The sequence below is a fragment of the Aquarana catesbeiana genome, linkage group LG03 (genome assembly GCF_042186555.1).
Source record: "Aquarana catesbeiana isolate 2022-GZ linkage group LG03, ASM4218655v1, whole genome shotgun sequence".
NCBI lineage: Eukaryota > Metazoa > Chordata > Amphibia > Anura > Ranidae > Aquarana > Aquarana catesbeiana.
The window spans coordinates 520032063-520054225 of NC_133326.1; the positions used below are offsets into that span (position 1 = coordinate 520032063).

At 44.0% G+C, this 22163-nt stretch overlaps 1 protein-coding gene and 1 long non-coding RNA gene across 2 annotated transcripts in view; both read left to right on the plus strand.

Annotated features, from left to right (window-relative positions):
* The window catches only part of LOC141134618 (uncharacterized), a 133706-nt gene that overhangs the window by 66966 nt on the left and 44577 nt on the right, over positions 1-22163 (plus strand). The gene's annotated exons all lie outside the window — the stretch shown is intronic.
* On the plus strand, positions 4082-21281 carry CKAP4 (cytoskeleton associated protein 4). Its single transcript, XM_073621202.1, has 2 exons — positions 4082-4490; positions 19875-21281. The coding sequence occupies exons 1-2, from the start codon at positions 4191-4193 to the stop codon at positions 21192-21194; spliced, it is 1620 nt and encodes a 539-aa protein (XP_073477303.1). The 5' UTR covers positions 4082-4190; the 3' UTR covers positions 21195-21281.

Sequence of the window (22163 nt, forward strand, 5' to 3'; positions counted from 1 at the left end):
GTATTACAGGAAGCTCAGAGCACTGAGGCAAAGTGGAGTATTTTTTATAGTTGATTACTGCACAGACCGGGAAGAAATATACTAATGACACAAATTACAAGCAAGAATAACGGATGCTCATGTATGTAGGCAACATTTGTTCAACTCTAAGGGCTCATTCGGCCTTGGTGTGTTGCCAGGGGGCGGTAAAAGCAAGCAGTTGAGCCATGTTTTTATCACTACCCAATTGCCCACCTGTAGGGCTTTATACAGAGGATATTAGTTTGTAGGCCATTGACAGGGGTCCGCAGGGCAAAGGAAGGCAGGTTAGCAGGGTATTGTACAGGAATTGGAAAGGCAGTGTACTGAAGGTCAGTAGAGTAGAGCACAGGGTTCAGCAGGGCAGAGAACAGGGGTCAGAAGAGCCAAAGATAGAGGTCAAGATGCAGTGTACAGGAGTCAGCAGGGCAGTGTATTAGTGTCAACTGAGCCAAGGACAGGAATCAGCAGGGTGGAGGACATGGGGCAGAAAATAGGAGTCACCACTAGTAGGAGAGAGGACAGGGATTACCGCTAGCAGGGCAGAAGATAGGAGTCACCGCTAGTAGGAGAGAGAGGATGGGGGTCACCTCTGGTAGGAGAGAGGATGAGGGTCAATGCTGGCAGGATAGAGGACAGGAGTCACCGCTGGTAGGAGAGAGGATGGGGGCTCCGCTGGCAAGAGCAAAAATTGCAAAAAGGCAGCTTTTTTATTACAGAACAGACAAGCTATGTCTTTTCTGTAATGAAACAAACTTACCTGCAATTTTCTTTTGAATGTAGGCTGAATAGTGCATGTGTAGATTACTATTCATTCTTGGCATGGTGTCAGTGTGCTGGAATGAGTGACTCTTGTGTGCATGCGTGGGAGTCACATCATCCCTGCCGGCAAATAAGGAAGCTGAACACCTGACACCTGGGAGAAGATGTCAGGGGTCAGCGCAGGACTGGATCCTGCCTGTCTGATGTGGAGCAGTAAACAATTATGGAATGTTAGCAGGGCAATGTACGTGGGTCAATAGGGCAGAGGATATAATGGGGTCAGTGGTTTGTAGGGAATTTTGTACAGGGGATATTAGTTTGTAGGGCATCGTACAGGGGTCAGCAGGGCAGAGGAAGGGAGGTTAGCAGGGGATTGTACAGGAACTGGAAAGGCAGTGTACTGAGGGTCAGTAGGGTAGAGCACAGGGTTCAGCAGGGTAAAGAACAGGGGTCAGAAGAGCCCAATATAGAGATCAATAGGGCAGTGTACAGGAGTCAGCAGGGCAGTGAGATCAACGGAGCCAAGGACAGGCATCAGCAGAGTGGAGGACAGGGGTCACCGCTAGCTGGGCAGAAGATAGGAGAGAGGACAGGGATCACCACTGGCAGGAGAGAAGATGAGGGTCACCGCTGATAGGAGAGAGGACAGGGGTCACCACTGGTAGGAGAGGACAGGGGTCACTGCTGGTAAGAGAGAACAGGGGTCACCGCTGCTAGGAGAGGACAGGGGTCACCGCTGCTAGGAGAGGACAGGGGTCACCGCTGCTAGGAGAGAGGACAGGGGTCATCGCTGGCAGGAGAGAGGACAGGGGTTACTGCTGGCAGGTGGGAGGATGGGGGTCATCGCTGGCAGGAAAGAGGACAGAAGTCACCGCTGGCAGGAAGGAGTATGGGGATCACCGCTGGTAGGAAAGAGGACAGGGGTCACCACTGGCAGGAAAGAGGACAGGGGTCACCACTGGTAGGAGAGAACAGGGGTCACCACTGGTAGGAGAGGACAGGGGTCACTGCTGGTAAGAGAGGACAGGAGTCACCGCTGGTAGGAGAGGACAGGGGTCACTGCTGGTAAGAGAGAGGACACGGGTCACCGTTGATAGGAGAGGACAGGGGTCACTGCTGGTAAGAGAGAGGACAGGCGTCACTGCTGGCAGGAGAGAGGACAGGCATTACCACTGGCAGGAGAGAGGACGGGGGTTACTGCTGGCAGGAGAGGACAGGGGTCACCACTGGCAGGTGAGAGGATGGGGTCACCGCTGGCAGGAGAGAGGACAGGGGTCACCGCTGGCAGGAGAGAGGACAGGGGTCACCGCTGGCAGGAAAGAGGACAGGGGTCATTGCTGGCAGGAGAGAGGACAGGGGTCACCGCTGGCAGGAGAGAGGACAGGGGTCACCGCTGGCAGGAGAGAGGACAGGGGTCACCGCTGGCAGGAAAGAGGACAGGGGTCACCGCTGGCAGGAGAGAGGACAGGGGTCACCGCTGGCAGGAAAGAGGACAGGGGTCATTGCTGGCAGGAGAGAGGACAGGGGTCACTGCTGGCAGGTGGGAGGTCGGGGGTCATCGCTGGCAGAAGGGAGGACAGAAGTCACCACTGGTAGGAAAGAGGCCAGGGTCACCACTGGTAAGAGAGGATAGGTGTCACCGCTGGTAGGAGAGGACAGGGGTCACTGCTGGTAAGAGATGACAGTGGTCACCACTGGTAGGACAGGACAGGGGTCACTGCTTTTTTTTTTTTTTTACCACTTCAAAAAACACTGTCTGGAGACTTATTCAGCTTAACATTCATTTGCAGACTCCTTCTTGAATTCACATCATTGTGGCAAAATTTTAACCCCCCCCCTCCTTTTTTTTTTTTCCCTTTCTTTCCTCTTTTTCCCCCCTTTATATATTTACTGAGCTTTAAGCGGAAAATACACAGGGTCATAATTAAACATTAATTCACAACCAATTGATATGGGCCTATAGAGGCGCGATACGGGCACCGTATATCAACTCAGAAGCCAATGATAAGAAAAACTAAAGAACTTCCCGCACCCGCTCCTACAGCCATTTTTAATATTATCCAGATTAATATATATACCTTAATTCCTTCATTCTTTCCCCTTACCCTCTCACCCCCCCTCCCAACACCCCCCCCCCCTTACATAGAATACTCAGACAGGGGTCACTGCTGGTAAGAGAGAGGACAGGGGTCACCGCTGGGTAGGAGAGGACAGGGGTCACCGCTGGTAGGAGAGGACAGGGGTCACCGCTGGTAGGAGAGGACAGGGGTCACCGCTGGTAGGAGAGGACAGGGGTCACCGCTGGTAGGAGAGGACAGGGGTCACTGCTGGTAAGAGAGAGGATAGGGTCACTGCTGGTAGGAGAGAGGACAGGGGTCATCGCTTGCAAGAGTGAGGACGAGGGTCACCACTGGCAGGAAAGAGGACAGGAGTTACCACTGGCAGGAGAGAGGACGGGGGTAACTGCTGGCAAGAGGGAGGACGGGGGTCAATGCTGGCAGGTGAGAGGACAGGGTCACCACTGGCAGGTGAGAGGACGGGGGTCACCGCTGGCAGGAGAGAGGACGGGGGTCACCACTGGCAGGTGAGAGGACGGGGGTCACCGCTGGCAGGAGAGAGGACGGGGGTCACCGCTGGCAGGAGAGAGGACGGGGGTCACCGCTGGCAGGAGAGAGGACGGGGGTCACCGCTGGCAGGAGAGAGGACGGGGGTCACCGCTGGCAGGAGAGAGGACGGGGGTCACCGCTGGCAGGAGAGAGGACGGGGGTCACCGCTGGCAGGAGAGAGGACGGGGGTCACCGCTGGCAGGAGAGAGGACGGAGGTCACCGCTGGCAGGAGGGAGTATGGGGATCACTGCTGGTAGGAAAGAGGACAGGGGTCACCGCTGGCAGGCGGGAGGACAGGGGTCACCACTGGCAGGAAAGAGGACGGGGGTCATGTTGTGTAGCTGTTAGAGCCCACTATCTTTGGCACCACACATATGGTGATGTGGGTAGCAACAAGTTAATACAATACATGTGTTTTCATGCATTGCTATGTGCTCCCACTGAAGTCTGTGGGAACAAAAACTGTCAAGCAAAGACACCCAGGTGTGAGGGGCCTCACATACAGTAGTTTGATGGAGCCCCATGCTGGGAGTAGTAGTAGTATTAGTAGTAGATGATCCTCGTATGATGAGGTGGAGTGACATCCGGGATCTCCCCTCACACACACCTAGGACAGGCTCCTGAGGGAGTGTATTCGTGGCAGTCTCCCCCTCATCCCCGTACAGAGGGGCCGGCCTGGGTGTGATGGGGGAGGAGGATGAGGAGGGAGGACACTTTTCCTACACTCCCCACAACTTCACCAACTCTTTCTGGACTCGGCACCTCGCTCGGCGGGGAATCCAGAGCTCAGTCCTCCATTCACCATGACCGGTGCCCGGCATAGGAAAGCCAATTCCACGGACAGCCAGCCGCCGGCTGTGACCAATGACGTGCCCAAAAAGAACCCCAAACCCAGCAAAGCGGGGCCCCCCCCGGGGGGCTCGGGGCTCCTCCACACTCTGCTCTCCATTGTCCGCTATGGGCTGCTCCTTGCCACAGCCGCCGGTATAGGATGGCTGCTCTACACCCTGCTGGAGGAGGTCTCCACCATCAATAGTAAGCTACTTCACCTCTCCCAACAGAAGGGGGAGCTCGCCGACACTGTCCACAACCTCAACAAGCAGGTAAGTCTACCACACCTACCTACTCTATGGGGGAGAAGAGAGAAGGGTGCTCACTGCAGGTCAGTATATTGGACTGCTGAGTGTCAGTATATTGGACTGGAGGTCAATGACAGTTTACTGCTCGGTGTCAAGCTGGCCATTCAGTACCTTCCAAAAAAAACCCCAGATCTTCCATCCACAGAATGAGGGGAATAGAGAGACCACCCCCTCCTTCCTGCTGGTAGTGTAATGAGAATTGAAATACCACTATATATATATATATTAACTTGAACCATATACAGGCATACCCCACTTTTAAGTACACAATGGGGTTTATTTACTAAAGCTGGAAAGTGCAAAATCAGGCTGACTTCTGCATAGAAACCAATGAGCTTCCAGGTTTTATTACCAAAACTTAATTGAACAAACTGGGGTTAGAAGCTCATTGGTTTCTATGCAGAAGTGAGCCTGATTTTGCAGCTTTAGTAAATAAACCGCATTGTGTACTTAAAAGTGGGGTATGCCTGTATCATACATTGTCCCACTGACAGCAGTATAATGACTTCTGTCGAGCGGAGGTGACCACACACACTGATCACAATTTGTCCGATCTCTTCTACACCAGACAAATTTCAATAAGTGTATGACCAGCCTCAGCCTTGTTACTGATGATGAATGCCATCACTGACAAGCTGATGATGGCACTTTACAAACTGTCATTGCTCCACTTTATTGAATGAGCCATCGAATATGGGGCTTATTACACTAGCATTGGGCAATGCTCCTTTCATCATCACACAGTAACATGCTGTATATATGCCCTATGATGCAATTATGGTCCAGTTCTTTGTTGCACCCAGATTTTGTGTGCATTGAGTTGCTTTATGTTTTTATAAGACAGTGCAGTGTTTTAATCTATTGATAACCTGTTCACAACCAGTGGGCTGCCTCAGTGTACAAAAAACACGTGTGTTAGTCCCCAGTCACATCTGTGTTCTGCAGGAGCATGTGCAAAAATCATGAAAGTTCCTTCAGCATGCAAAAAAATGTGTGTGACTAATTTCTGTGCTCCACGACACCATTCTTAAAGCTGAAGTCTAGGTTTGGTTTTTATTCCATTGGACCAGTATTGTAAAGTATGTATAATTCATACCCAAGTGGCTGCTGGAGGAGCTGAAAATCTCCTGTAATAGTCAGTACTACTACTGTATCCAGTGACTTCTGCATAGTAACCACAGGGAGTTAATTGCCTGGCACTGCCCTCATTCACTGAACTCCTTATTCTTTCAATGTACACAAGGCATTCTCTGATTGGATAAGGCGGAGATTGTGATGTCACCATTGCCTCTCCACCTCTCCCTACTATGAATAGCTTTGGGAATTACAAAGGCGATTGTACAATTAGACCAGGGTTCCTCCAGAGATTGCTAGGAGTTCCTTGAGCAATTTCTTCCTCTCAAATACATTCTGACTGACACCATTGATCCTTTTAGCTATCTGTAAGGGGGTAATTATTTCCAATGACCACAAGTGTAAGGAGCATTCTTCCCACTGACCATCACACTAATATGTATCATGAGTTGTAGATACAGTAATTTTTAGCAAGGGTTCCCTGAGACTGGAAAGTTATTTTAAGGTTTCCTGTGTTAAAAGTTTGAGAGTCTGGATTAGACTATAAATTGTGGTCAGCTGGTATATCATTCATTGTAGGACTGAGCTTACCATGATCTGAGATATGACTTTTGCGGGTCAGAAATCAGACACGGAGGACTCGTAGGGGCAGTAAAATCGGTGACCTTGTACTCTAATGGTAGTGATGATTCATATTGAGAATGATGGGCTGTAGGGATCTGCTTGATTTTACCAAAGTTGGGCTGTAAGGTATGCACAGAGCTGAGCATTTCAGTATATAGTGCTGGTTAGCTGGCTGACTGATCACTCTACATTGGCTGCCCTAGAAATATGGTTCCCCAGAGGCTAAAACTCTGTAGGTGCTGGATGGGTGCTTTGCCATAACGTTTGAGGTTTCCTCTGTTAATGGACCAGGCCCCTAAAAATCAGGCTGGCTCCTGAATTCCATATTCACTTGTCCACCCATGGTCTATGTACTTCACATGTGGCTGCACCTGGGGAGCCCAGTGACCTCCATTAGTGGTCATCGGGGTTCTTACAAGTACCAGAAAAAAATATGTAAAGTTGTTTATTATTCTATTCATCCTGCCCAAGGATGCTGTGGCTACACCCCCCATACACACAGCAGGTTGGCCCATCTATACTTCTAGCTTTTGTCCCATTCAATATCGACGCTCAACATAACCTTTCGGCAAATACATTTTTTTTTTCAGGTGTATTTTTGGATCCTACGTAAATAAAGTTGAGTGGACAGCAGGATATGTAAGGTATTTCTGTACATGCACCAATGCTTGGAATGAATGAAGGGCTGAATTGCCATTAGTACAGCTGACATTAGTGTAGCAGATGTCTGTGTCACTTACAGGAGATGAACAAACATACTTCCACCCACCTCCAAGATTGCAGGCACTGTATTGGAACCTGATTCTATATATGTAAGTGAAGCCAGGGTTTGCTGGATCTGTGTTAATATAGTGAGTTATGCAAATATAGGATGACCGACCTGCTACTTAAACCTGTTATACAGGAAGTCGGGGTGAGCAGTGTCTGCTTCTTTGTAGAAAAAAGGTTCAACAAATGTCTTCTAGAAATGTAGATATATAGTTGTATAGAACCGCTGGGCAGGCCTGAACTGAGCTACTGGGTTACATCGACCAATTTTAAAGTGGTTGTAAAGGCTCAAGGTTTTCTATCTTCATGCATTCTGTGCATGAAGGTAAGAAACTTTCTGTGTGCAGCAGCCCCCCCCCCCCCCCGGCCACCCCAAAATACTTACCTGAGCCACTAATCTTGATCCAGTGATGTGCAAGTGAGCAGCAGTTCCTCTGGGTCTCTTCCCCCTCATTGGCTCCTGCTGCTGTCAATCACAGCCAGTGAGGGGACGGGGCCGAGCTGCACTCTGCGTGTAAATAGACACAGAGCAGCGGCTCAGGAGCCCCCATAGCAAGCTGCTTGCTATGGGGGCATGAGGGAGGGACCGGAGCGCCAGCAAGGAACCTGAGAAGAGAAGGTTTGGGGCTGTTCTGTGCAAAACCACTGCACAGAGCAAGTAAGTATGAAAAGTTTGTTATTTTTTATTTAAAAAAAAATCTGCCTTTTTAATATCACTTTAATCTCTTGCTAATGGGAGGTTTATGTATATAATAGTGTTCCGCGCTTAGGACGGGCTTATAACCGAACTGCAGCCCCCCTAAAAGAGAAAGCACCAATGGTGCAATCCAATAATTGTGTAGTCTAAAGAAATAGGGGATTGGCGCTGTTCACTAATAGAGAATGATAATGAATAAATCAATAAACTATATAAACTGCTAACAAAAGGAAAACATAACCCCTCAATGTTGGGTGAATAAAAAGTGTAACAGAATACAAATAATTATTGAAAATTGTGCTAAGAATGGTCAAAGGATGTGCAGAATACCTAAGTTGCAAAAATTGTTATCACAAAATAAAGTTGGTAAAATAAAACACCAAGCATTAATAAAGGTGAATGATCAATCAGGTGTATATAAAAAAAAAAAAAAAAAAATTTGTATGTGTGCAATGAAAGATATGGGTGGGTATACCTAAAAAAGAGGGCAAAACACCGTGTTGCCCACTAAAAATAAATATGTATACTGGTAAAGCTGAATCGTGTTGGAAAATTTATATGTGAAAAAATGTGAAAAAATGTAAGAATATATATAAAAATGTGAAAATATGTATAAAAAGAAAAAACAATCGGCATGTGATGTGCAGACAATCTGAGTGCACAAAAAACAAAAAAGTGAAAAAACCAAAAAGAAAATAAGAGTCCCAGCAACCAGATCAATTATTAAAAAATATATATAGAAAGTCTTTATATCCGTGAATAAAAAACAGTTCTTATGCAGCCAGCTGATATATCTTCAAAGGTTGCGGATAGGTCTATCCCAATAAATATATGTTGTCCCGTGTGGAGTCCCCTCTAGTGCCCCCACTCACCAGAGTGCCCAACCCCTGCAGGGGTAATGAGCATGTAGATGATCAGATGATCCAAGCGGTTGGTGTCCCCTTCACCACCTAATTTCCACCTGTGTCACCCGATCACTTTCAGAAGGCATCCATCCGGAACAATTACCATGTGCAGGGAGAAGAGAAGAGCCTCATAGTGTGATTCCGAATATATATTTATTAAACTCAAGTGAACAACAAAAAGAAATGAACAAAATAAAAAACGAAATGAAAAACTCAGAGGTTAAAAGAAAATGGCACTATCCGCGCCTCAGATGACGTCTTGATGACGAAACGCGTAAGGCGTGGCCTCCTGGTACGCATACGTCCTTTCTTATTTGTGTTTTGCTTTGTACTTCCGGTTCCGGCAGACGGCTGTGGAACGCAAGCCGCTCACATTGCACTGTCTGCGGCTTCTCATGTGGAGCCAGCCGGCATAGTGCCATTTTCTTTTAACCTCTGAGTTTTTCATTTCGTTTTTTATTTTGTTCATTTCTTTTTGTTGTTCACTTGAGTTTAATAAATATATATTCGGAATCACACTATGAGGCTCTTCTCTTCTCCCTGCACATGGTAATTGTTCCGGATGGATGCCTTCTGAAAGTGATCGGGTGACACAGGTGGAAATTAGGTGGTGAAGGGGACACCAACCGCTTGGATCATCTGATCATCTACATGCTCATTACCCCTGCAGGGGTTGGGCACTCTGGTGAGTGGGGGCACTAGAGGGGACTCCACACGGGACAACATATATTTATTGGGATAGACCTATCCGCAACCTTTGAAGATATATCAGCTGGCTGCATAAGAACTGTTTTTTATTCACGGATATAAAGACTTTCTATATATATTTTTTAATAATTGATCTGGTTGCTGGGACTCTTATTTTCTTTTTGGTTTTTTCACTTTTTTGTTTTTTGTGCACTCAGATTGTCTGCACATCACATGCCGATTGTTTTTTCTTTTTATACATATTTTCACATTTTTATATATATTCTTACATTTTTTTCACATTTTTTCACATATAAATTTTCCAACACGATTCAGCTTTACCAGTATACATATTTATTTTTAGTGGGCAACACGGTGTTTTGCCCTCTTTTTTAGGTATACCCACCCATATCTTTCATTGCACACATACAAATTTTTTTTTTTTTTTTTTTTTTTTTTTTTTTTATACACCTGATTGATCATTCACCTTTATTAATGCTTGGTGTTTTATTTTACCAACTTTATTTTGTGATAACAATTTTTGCAACTTAGGTATTCTGCACATCCTTTGACCATTCTTAGCACAATTTTCAATAATTATTTGTATTCTGTTACACTTTTTATTCACCCAACATTGAGGGGTTATGTTTTCCTTTTGTTAGCAGTTTATATAGTTTATTGATTTATTCATTATCATTCTCTATTAGTGAACAGCGCCAATCCCCTATTTCTTTAGACTACACAATTAATGGGAGGTTTATAGCTGAACTCCAGACAGTTATAAAGGAATGCAGCCATATAATCAATGATCCCTCATTACATGTATATTTTAAATGCAAGCAGTCTGGGTACCTAAAGATGATTTGGTATTGGCCTGTACAGCAGAGTTGGAGGGCGGGAGGAAGAAGCAGCAGAAGGAGAAAATCAATTCATGTGTTTACAAGAAATGTGCTGATAGGAGGAGAGAGCAGCGAGATGAGCGCTACCTTATGTTGCTTTCTCTTTCACTATCCAGTCAGTCTGGAGCGGGTTCAGAATGACCTGGGCTTAGAGGAAGTAGGTTGAATAATTCTGGCCATCAGACATCTATTTGCAGAAAAAAATTCAGGGGAAATCTCTGGAATTAATATTGCAGCAAAAGCTAAAGCTAGGTTTGTAACGTTGTCTTTTAATGGGATTTTTTAAATGTTATTTTTGACTGGAGTTCTGTTTTAAACCCAAACTCCACTTTTCTTCCCACCCTCTGCTACACAAGTAACATCTGGTACCAATCAACCACACATGTTTGGAGCTGTGTGCAATCATGCAATCTTGAGCACTGCTACCTGGTACTTCACATCCAGGTGTTCCAGTTCAACACATTTTGTGCATTTACGTATGATATATACGCACATTTTTTTTTCTTTTTTATGCATTTTTTAATGCATCTGAACTACTAAAAAATCTACTGTATATCCTGCAATTTTCACCTTCACATTGTTTGACATAACACTGTTACACTCCATTCATTTCAACAACATTCCTCCTATAAGATTATACAGGTATGTTCATTGATAGTATATTATGCATGTTATTTACATGTAAAAACTTTCCCTTGTGTAGACATGCAAAAGCCCTTAGTCTGCTGGGTGCCACCATCTTGCATGTGAAGTCTTCAAGCTCAGAGCTGTCACTTAAAGCAAACCTCCCCCAAAAGGGGAAGTTCTGCTTGTTTGTACCCCACTGCCACATTTGCCACGATTTGGGAGGGACCATGGCAATCTGAGCCAGAAGTTTGCCCTCTTCCCCCACAGTCTTTTGGGACATATAACAGGTCCCAGAAGACTACAGGACTGGAGCTCCTCTTTAACCGCTTCAGCCCCGGAAGATTTTACCCCCTTCCTGACCAGAGCACTTTTTGCGATTCGGCACTGCGTCGCTTAACTGACAATTGCGCAGTCGTGCGACGTTGCACCCAAACAAAATTGACATCCTTATTTTCCCACAAATAGAGCTATTTATTTACAGTTGTGCTCATAAGTTTACATACCCTGGCAGAATTTGATTTCTTGGCCATTTTTCAGAGAATATGAATGATAACACAAAAACTTTTCTTTCACTCATGGTCAGTGTTTGGCTGAAGAAGTCATTTATTATCAATCAACAGTGTTTACTCTTAATGTAACAACAGAAACTACCCAAATGACCCTGATCAAAAGTTTACACCCCCCGTTCTTAATACCATGTATTACCCCCTTTAACATTAATGACAACTTTAAGTCTTTTGTGGTATTTGTGGATGAGGCTCTTTTTCTTCAGATGGTAAAGCTGCCCATTCCTCTTGGCAAAAAGCCTCCAGTTCCTGTAAATTCTTGGGCTGTCTTGCATGAACTGCACATTTGAGATCTCCCCAGAGTGGCTCAATGATATTGAGGTCAGGAGACTGAGATGGCCACTCCAGAACCTTCACTTTATTACTGCTGTAGCCAATGACAGATCAACTTGGCCTTGTGTTTTGTATCATTAGAATCAGAAAATGGCTGGCGACTCGAATGCTCTTGAATAAAAGTCCTTTATTTGGTTACATGGGTACAGGCTACGCTGACGCATTTCAGCTAAGAAGCCTTCATCGTAGACCTTGTTGACTCCTCTCCAAATGTAGCATATATGGTTATTGACAAAAAACGTAATTTTGGACTCCTCACTCCAAATGACTTTGCGCCAGAAGGGTTGAGGCTTGTCTCTGTGCTGTTTGACCTATTGTAAGTGGGATACTTTGTGGAATTTACGTGGCTTTCTTCTGGTGACTCCACCATGCAGCCCATCTTTCTTCAAGTGCCTCCTTATTTTGCATCTTGAAACAGCCACACCACATGTTTTCAGAGAGTCCTGTATTTCACCTTTAAAGTGGAGTTCCACCCAAAAATGGAACTTCCACTTTTTGGAGTCGTCCCCCCCCCCCCCTCCGGTGTCACATTTTGGCACCTTTCGGGGGGGGGGGAGCAGATACCTTCTAATACAGGTATTTATAATTATTATTATTATTATTATTATTATTATTATTGTTATTATTATTTCAGTTACTTATATAGCGCCATCAATTTACGCAGAGCTTTACATATACATTGTACATTCACATCAGTCCCTACCCTCAAGGAGCTTACAATCTAAGGTCCCTAACTCACATTCATACATACTAGGGACAAATTAGACAGGATCCAATTAACCTACCAGCATGTCTTTGGAGTGTGGGAGGAAACCCACGCAGGCACAGGGAGAACGTGCAAACTCCAGGCAGGGAGTGTGGTGGTTGGGATTCGAACCAGCGACCCTTCTTACTGCTAGGCAAAAGTGCTATCCACTACACCACTGTATTTGCTCCCACTTCCTGGCATAGATCACCGTGGTGATCGCGGTGACCTACGCAACTTCCGGCGCCTACTCTGTCCTCCCCCGCTGTCTTCAGGGAGACGCACAGGTCCCAGAACACAGCAGGGACCAGTGAGGACACGCAGCGCGACTCGCGCATGCGCAATAGGGAACCAGGAAGTGAAGCCGCACGGCTTCATTTCCTGATTTCCTTACTGAGGATGGCGGCGGCAGCAGCCGAGAGCCGACAGACAGATCGGCTTTGGCTGCCGACATCACCGGCTCCCTGGACAGGTAAGTGTCCATATGTTAAAAGTCAGCAGTATTTCAATATATTTTTTTTTTTTTTCGGTGGGACCGCTGCTTAAAGTTATTTGTGGGTTTTTCTTTGCATCCCAAACGATTTTCCTGGCAGTTGTGGCTGAAATGTTAGTTGGTCTACCTGACCGTGGTTTAATTTCAACTAGAGCTGCACGATTCTGGCCAAAATGAGAATCACGATTTTTTTGCTTAGAATAAAAAGATCACGATTCTCTCATGATTCTCGCGACATAAAATCTTGCACATTATACAAAAAAAAAAAAAAAAAAGGCTAACCTTACTGGTTAGATTTTTTTTTTTTTTTTTTTTAATTCATTAAAGTAATTTTTTCCCAAAAAATTGCATTTGAAAGACCGCTGCGCAAATACAGTGTGACATAAAATATTGCAACAACCACCATTTTATTCTCTAGGGTGTCTACTAAAAAAATATATATATGTTTGGGGGTTCTAAGTAATTTTCTAGCAAAAAATAAATGATTTTTAACTTGAAACCAACAAATGTCAGAAAAAGGTTTAGTGTTTTAAGTGGTTAAAATTTTTTCACTTACACAGGAAGTCTGTTCCATTGACAAATTGTTACAATGTTTATACTTAAGTTCAACTGATAAAGAATGTTTTGTTTCTTGGCAGACTGCCCAATTTTTCTCTTCCTTTCTTTTGAGGGCTGTGGCTTCAGAAGAGCAGAGAGAATTCTTTGCATAGAAAGAATTGTGAAACACTTTAGTCAAGATTGCGATAACGATTCTTGATGATTAATTGTGCAGCTCTAATTTCAACAGAACCCCTCATTTTCCATTTCTTGATTAGAGTTTGAACACTGCTGATTGGCATTCTCAATTCCTTGGATATCGTTTTATACGGTTCAGCTAGCTTTTCCCGCAGATCCTTTGACAATTCTTTAGCTTTCCCTAAGTCTCAGAATTGTCAGTGCAGCACTGGATGAAAGATGCAAGGGTCTGTCAGGATTCCAGAAACTCATTGACCTTTTTATACACACGCACTAATTACAAACAGATCACAGGTAGGGATGGTTACCTTTCAATAGCCATTCAAACCCCTTTGTGTCAACTTGTGTGCATGTTATCAGGCCAAAATCACCAGGGTATGTAAACTTTTGATCAGGGTCATTTGGGTAGTGTACTACCTAACACATACTGTTAGACAGGTTATTTGGTTGTCTGCGGGCTTGGTATGTTAAGCTTGGTTTTTCCCCTTGGATTTATCCTTGGCCTTGTTTGTACCTGTTGTTATCCTTCCAATGCTTCTTACTGCAATAGCCAGCTATAGATGGGAGCAAGTGGCATCTTTTTTGTATAATTTGGGTAGTGTCTGTTGTCATTATGATTTAAAAATAGTAAACACAGCTGATAATAAATGACTTCAGCCAAACACTAACCATGAGTGAAAGAAATGTTTTTGTGTTCTCATTCATATTCTTTGAAAAATGGCCAAGAAATCATAAATTCTGCCAGGGTATGTAAACTTATGAGCACAACTGTGTATACGGTACACTCTTTATTGCTAAAATTACTATGAACTTAAAGATGTAGCTGGGTGTAGTAAGATGTCCGCTGCCGCCGCCTTCTGAGTGCTGGTGTACTCTCAGATTAGCAAACCTGGTAGCGGCGGAATGTATGCACAGCTGACGTAACGTCACTTTCGTACCCTAATCTGATGGGTGGCCAATTCTGACGGAACACCGGCTATGAGACAGAGACTTCCTGTCTCACACCAAGAACAATGCAGTTGGTCTTAATGGACGCTCAGCCTTTCATAGGCAGCTTTGTATTCTGTGAATGAGGCAGAGGGACAGGCTGATGATGTTACACTCTCTGACTCGACCAATCATAGGAAGCTTTGTATTCATTCACGCTGCTCAACCCCAAATGCCTGTTTCATAGCTGGAACCCAGCACTGTACTGTATGTAGCTGAAGTTACATGCAATTACATACAGAGCTTAGAGACACTGCAGGAATCAGTGAAGGAAATGGTTTGTTTGGACAAACTTAGTCCTAACAAACAGTTTAAAGTGACAGTTAAAATGGAAATCGGCTTTAGGGATAAAGCTAGGATGTAGACAGAGGGACACTTTAAATCAGGGGTCTCGAGCTGGCGGCCCTCCAGCTGTTGCAAAACTACAAGTCCCATCATTCCTCTGCCTGAGGGAGTCATACTTGTAACTGCCAGCCTTGCAATGCCTCATGGAACTTGTAGTTTCGCAACAGCTGGAGGGCCGCCAGTTTGAGACCCCTGCTTTAAATCTTTGGTTGCGTTGATTGATGATTGGATCTGTCCAATCTCAGGGCTGGATTTGTCAGTACAATGAAGGAATGCTGTTTTTATGCAGTCATTGCCCTTGTCCCTGCTGATCCTTTCTTAGTGTTAAAAAGCCAGCACAACAGAGCCAGAATTCTATGGAGCATTGGAACAACTACTCATTGGGCTAACAGCAGAGCAAATGCGATATGTACCCTATAAGAAATTGTTTATCAGGTTTCTCTTAGACCCCTTTCACACTGGGGCGGTTTGCAGGCGGTATTGCGCTAAAAATACCGCCTGCAAACCGCCCCTAAACAGCCTCCGCTTTCACACTGAAGCGGTGCGCTGGCAGGACGGTGAAAAAAGTCCTGCAAACCGCTTCTTTGGAGCGGTGAAGGAGCGGTGTATTCACCGCTCCTTCACCGCTCCTGCCCATTGAAATCAATGGGACAGCGCGGCTATACCGCGGCTATAGCCGCGCTGTACGAGTGATTTTTAACCCTTTTTCGGGGGTTAAAACCGCACCGCTAGCGGCCGAATACAGCTGCAAGAACGACGGTACAGCAGCGCTAAAAATACGCCCCCACCACCCCAGTGTGAAAGGGGTCTAAATAGTAAAGTGGACATTTTGCAGTCTATGTATAGTGTCTGGACCATCAGTTGCACTTGTTCATTTCATAGCTGTATCATTTTTGGTGGATGATTTGAAGGGTTTGTTTTGTGGATGCAATATTCAGGTGCATCAAAAACAAAGGTGTGCAAAGTTTTCAGATTGTTTCCATTAGAAAGCACCCACCATCTGAGTGGAAAGTCCTGTCCTTTTCCAGCATTCTATAGAGAAGTACCCTTGCTCACTGTTTAGAAGCAGAGGTCTGTATGCAGAGGTCTGATACACACCCTGCTGAGTTAGAGCTAAAACTTTCCAATCGGCAGTGAACATGAGCTTTGCAATTTGCATAACTACAGGTTTCAGCTAGAAACTCTCTCTGCAGACTGCAGCTTCAACACCGAGAACAATGATAATTTCAGGGAGGAAAGAGTATTTTCTACTTGGGCTTTCTAAAGAAAAAACAACTCAGACATTGTGCATCTTTTGTTTTGATGCACCTGGAATGTATTGTCAGTGTATCTAGAACAAGGAAAGTGTTATAACCTTCATGTTTGTGCTATATGAATCACAAAAGTAGCTTAGAGTTATAAATCTGTTGGCAGATCAGTTCACGTATGTGTATTTTAGCAATTTGTCTGAGGCCATCTTTGTATAGCTAAGACAATGGCTGTGGTGAAGCCTGTATATGTATTTTGCATGCAACAGAATATATAACAAAGTGTCACTTACAACAAACAAAACTAATTATGTGTGGACGCGGTATGGGGAAGGTTAAAAATAGTTTGGCTTTTGACTTTCATGCACATTGCTAGAAACACAGCTGACTGCTTGTTAACATGCCTCCTGCACCCTTTATGTGGTCAGAAGAAATGCCAATGAAAACAACAGCCTCCTATTTACCAAGCAATTGTTTTTGAGTCGAAAATTTAGTCTGTTTGAGATTTTATAAAATGGGTCTGTATGAATGGTTCTTAATTACAGACTCTCTTTAGCTTACAGATATCGGTGAGCTGTAAGCTCCGAGGTAACCTGCATGTCTATAAAAATTTGAAGGATACTTTCACACTGCTCTGTAGCAAAATCACAGTACAAATGCAGATTTTGCTGTGTTTCAGACACGATTGCTGTGCGTTTCTGCACAAGAAAATGCAAAATCAAGGTGCGTTTTTACCGCAATTTCTTTGAATTTCAATGGGAAGCTGCATTTTTGGTGCAGGTTTCAAAACCGCACCAAAGATGCAGCATGCAGGACTTTATAAAACGCACTGCACCAGTAAGGCAATGGTGTGAAAAGTCCCATAGAATTAAGGGAAACATTTGTTTTTGCGTTTATCTTGCAGGGAAAAAAACGCAGAAAAAAGTGTATCAGTGTGAAATGGCCCTAAAGCTTACATTTACTCTTTAACCCTTTGGCTGCCAGAGTGTTTTTGCAAATTTTTTTGCACACACCTTAAAAAAAAAAAAAAATTTAGGCCCGAAGATTTCATAAAATCCCCAAAACATTCCAACGCTCCGGCTTGTGCGGCAATATGTAACGTGTATCGCAATCAATGTTTCTATGTGTAGGCACCCCGATACATGCGTTTATGTTCATACGTGCGTATATATGGGGATAAGGGCCTCACATTTTTGGGGAGGAGTTTTATGTGCTTGGGTGTGACTTTAATTTTTTACAATTTTTATAAGTTTTTTTTTTTTTTTTTTTTTTTTTTTTTTTTTTTTCCAATGTGATGATTTTTTGGTGACTGGTTCTCTTTAATGAGATACTCTGAATGTCACCCCTGTGCTCCACTGATTGTAATGTAAATCTAATTGCATTTCATTCTTTCCCGGCTATGTAGGCCCAGGGGAAACTGACAGGGAGATGCATCAAACACGTTGCTTACGGGTCACCAACAAGAAGGGGTGGAGAGCGGGCGTGTGTCTGCTCAGCTCCCTACCCCCCAGCACCCGGTGGCACCCACTATGCCAGTCCTGGGCCTGCAGATGGATGGGTGGAACCAGGAATACGTAGTGGGTGTCGTGGGGAGGGGGGGGCGACTTACAAGGAGGTGTAAAAGTTACACTGGACTACTTTTCATCTGACAGGCAGCAGTCTGCTTGTCAGATTTAGGCCCCTTTCACATGGGGCGGATCCATTTTGACGGACTCCGCTTGCTCGGCCGGGATCGCTCCGCTGAGCAGGCAGATGACGGGACGGTCTCTGCTCACTGTGCAGAGACTGACCTGTCAGAGTCCCACTCTCCTCTGTGGGGAGATCAGAAGAAAATGGACAGCCTGTCTGTCTTTCATCTGATTCGACCCACTGGACGAATGCCGAACATATGGCCATCTGTCTGTTTTCAGCAGATTTTGCCAGATCCAATATGAGCAGACACAGGCCCAGTGACATCTGCCTCCCCATAGAGGGCAATGGGTGGGCTGATTGGGTCCACCTGAAAAACGGATCGGTCTGATTGTGTGAAAGGGGCCTAACACACAATCCCAGTGGCTGCCAATGGGAATGTGTGTATAACCCCCTGCTGTCAGGTCGTACGACATACAGACCAATCAGCAAAAGGGTTAACACAAACATGCTTTGCTACAGAGAAGCTACATAATCGGTCTAATGCCCCCTTCTCTAGCAGTACATACTTGCCTTTCCTTTATTCCCCTCCCTGCTCTCTTCGGCTTCTGGGACTCAAGAATATAGTCAGTACTTCAGCCATGGCAACTAGAAATTGCATCCTGGTGCCTGGTCTTTTGTCAACACATTCCCAGGCTTGAGCAATTCCAATTGTCCAATGCCCCAGACATGCAGTTCCGGGCGGCGGGCAGCTGGCTCTCGACCGCACAGTCGGCTAGTTCTGGGAGGGCTATTGACGTCCTTCCAGAACCCCTTAGAAAACAGCTGATCACAGACTGAGGTAAAGGGCCAATCATAGTAGCTCTTTACCTTGTGATCAGCTTTGTTTGATCACATTGTAAATAGACTTGCCGATTTTTGGCAGTACTTTCCTCACAGGCTGTTACAGCGTGAGGAAAGGAGAGTTGATATCCACCAATTCTGACAGGCACATTTTCGCTGATAATCATCGCTGCCTATCAGTTCCCATCAGTGCCGACTATTAGTTCCTCCTCATCAGTGAAGAAGAAAAATTACTTATTTGCAAAATTTGCTAACAGAAATTAAGATAAATGTTGTTTTGCTTTTTTTTTTCAAAAATTTTCTATGCATTAAGATAAAAAGCCTTCTGTGTGCAGCAGCCCCCCTATTACTTACCTGAGCCCCATCTCTGTCCAGTGATGTCCACGAGTGTCATGGCCGTCCAAGACTCCCTCCTGATTTGCTGAGACAAAGCAGCGCTGCCATTGGCTCCCGCTGCTGTCAATCAAAGTCAGTCAGCCAATCAGGAGAGAGAGGGGGTGGGCCTGGCCATGGCTTTGTGTCTGAATGGACACAGGGAGCTGTGACTCGGGTGCCCCTATAGCAAGCCGCTTGCTGTGGGGGCACTCGACAGGAGGGAGGGGCCAGGAACACAGGAGGATCCGGGCTGCTCTGTGCAAATCCACTGCACAGGGCAGGTAAGTATAACATGTTTGTTATTTTTATAGGAAAAAAAAAAAACAAGGCTTTACAGTCCCTTGAACTTGCTTCCATGTGACATCGCTGATGTTTGGTGATTGGCTCAGTGCTGTGACATGGGGAAGAAGAGACAGCCCTAACCTTGTGTAAGCTCCTATCCAATCAACTTGGAGCTTTAAACAGGGCTGTCTTCCTTGCTTCCAGTGGCTGAATGGTGCAAAAAAAAAAAAAAAAGCTTGCAGTTGGGCAGGAGAACAGAAAGCAAATCTGTTGCTGTTGCCCTGCAAAATGGGGTAAATTAACTGTAACCTGTGGATATCTACATTACATTCTACCTGCAGTTATTTGATATTACACTCTCAGGCGATCTGAAATGTATTAAAATTGAAATATATACGCAAAATTATATTAATCTACTGCTAGAACTATATCAACTCGAGCTGTTTTACATCAATTGACTTTTTTTACATTCTGTGTTTTCACTTAGATGGATATACTTCAAAAAACAGTCGGAAGAGTTGAATTCATCTCTAAAGATATCCAGGAAAAGCAACTGAGTCATGACAATTCCATCAAAAACAGCGAAAAGGAGCTTGATGTTGTTGGTGTTATTCTTAAGAAACTTCAGAAAGACCTGTCAAATGTCATTCAAGATGTAAAGGACCAAGGGGAAAGAGACCTGGTCCTCTTTGAAAAAACCATGAAGGAAAAATTCACAGAATTAAATAAATCAATCAATGATGACATAGTTGACCTTGCTGAAGTACAGAAGTCAAGCCAGGAAGAGATAAACAATGTGAAAGCTGCAATAGCTTCTTTGCGAGATGTCAGTTCAAACACTGATGAACTCAAGAGGTTAAAAGAACTTTTCTCTGAGTTACAAGCTTCATTTAAGTCCAAGGAAGAGTCTGTTGACTGGCTGATGAGCAATGCAATTAACATCGATACTGTCACCACGAATAGCAATGAAATTTCAGTTCTCAAAAGTCAGTACGACCTTCTAAAAACAAATGTTGAGGAGCACTTGGCCACAGTAATCGAGCTGAAGGACAAAATCTTAGCAGAAAAGTTCACCATGAAAGCAGAGCTGGACAGAGTTCTTAAAGACTTTGAACAACTTTCATCTTCTGTTAGAGAAATAGAAAATAATTATGTATCAACAAACAACGATTTGCTTAAGGAAATTGAAAATAATAAAGATAGTATTGAGTTGAGGCTGAAACCTCTTGAAAGTGCAATTGAGGCTTTGAATTCTGAAAAATCTTCTTTGGAATCCAGTATAGAAGAATACAACAGGAGGTTAAACGCTGTTGAAGAAGCTTTTGCTGGTTTGAAACACTTAACTTCTGGAACCTCTGAAAGCCCTGAAGCATCTGAGACCCTGTCAACGCTAAAAGAGGCTTTCGAAGCTTTGTCCCAACAGGTCCAAGAGTTGAGATCTGCCATTGTTGACCTTCCAAATGCGTCCCCAGATATTCAGAAATTACAAGTGGAGGTCACAAGTGCTATTGAAAGTCATAAACAACAGATTGAAGACCTTAAATATGACTATGACCAGTGGAAGAGTAACCTAGGCAATGCTGGGCAATCTGAACAAGTATATGAGGGTGGCTTGAAAACTTCTATTACAAAACTGGAATCTGACTTGAAGAGGTTAAGGGAGGCAGTAGATAGTTTGATAGCATATTCTGTGAAAATAGAGACCCATGACAAAGATTTGGAATCTATTAAAGAGTCTGTAGAAGACCTTAAAGAAAGTACCGATAAACTGCAAGTAAAATTTGAACAGATACATGAAAACGTATAGCTTTGACAGGAAGAAAAATGTAGGATTTTCAAAAGTCTAGTTTTTAACTTGTTCTCATTAAAATATGTTTTTCTGTATTGTTTTTTATTGGGGTTGTAATTCCTTTTTTTATATATTTTACTGGGAATTCAAGCAACGCTAAAAAGTTTAATGGCTGTTTTAAAATTGCCCATATACAAAATTGTTGGAGTTATGAAATATTTATAACTTTTTTACAGAATAACTGCTGTATAGTAAGTACTGGCATGAGATATAGCTATATATTCTAGATTGGCCATGTGCAACTTTTTTGCTTGTAATTTTAACCACAGCATTAGCCATATCCAGCTAAAGGCCATTATTAGAACTTTGAATAAAGTCATCACTGGTTGTTTTCTGGGTTATCTTGTGAATAAATTGAACATAGCCAACCTAGATAAAGTTATCAGTAATAAGCCCACAGATCAAGAGGGAGAGATTATCCATTCTTATTTATTTGATGAGAGTGTACTTTAAAGCTCGGGGTTTACATGTGTCATATTACCTTTTATATACAGTCTGTGTTTGTCTACATTAGAAGAATCATGAGTAAAATGTATCTTGCCCGGAACCAACCACCTAACTAAGGAACTCAGAAGATATTATGTATGGGTCTGTTTTGACTGCATGATCAGTTTAACAAAATGCACATCTATTGGGCAGAATAGGTTTATTTATAAAGCAGAGGTAAATACATTGATTAAGAATGCAAGAGCTAGTACAATGCTAACAAGGAGCACATTGATAGAAGCAGAGTGACAGATGCTGCTTCTCCTTTCAATGTCCAGTCACAGGCTAAGGGAGGGACAAGAGTGTTAATTAAAGTGGAGTTCCACCCACTTTTACAACTCTTCAGCATCCCTCACTAAACGGTGCACTGTAAACAAATTGGATATTTTTTTTATTTTTTTTCTCAGCACCTACTGTATATCTGCTGTATTCATTTTTCAC

Bases quoted from the DNA above. Each gene is read 5' to 3' on its own strand.
- CKAP4 (XM_073621202.1), top strand. From the start codon at position 4,191: ATGACCGGTGCCCGGCATAGGAAAGCCAATTCCACGGACAGCCAGCCG. The intron at 4,491-19,874 runs GTAAGTCTACCA...GTTTTCACTTAG, and splicing joins TCCACAACCTCAACAAGCAG to ATGGATATACTTCAAAAAAC.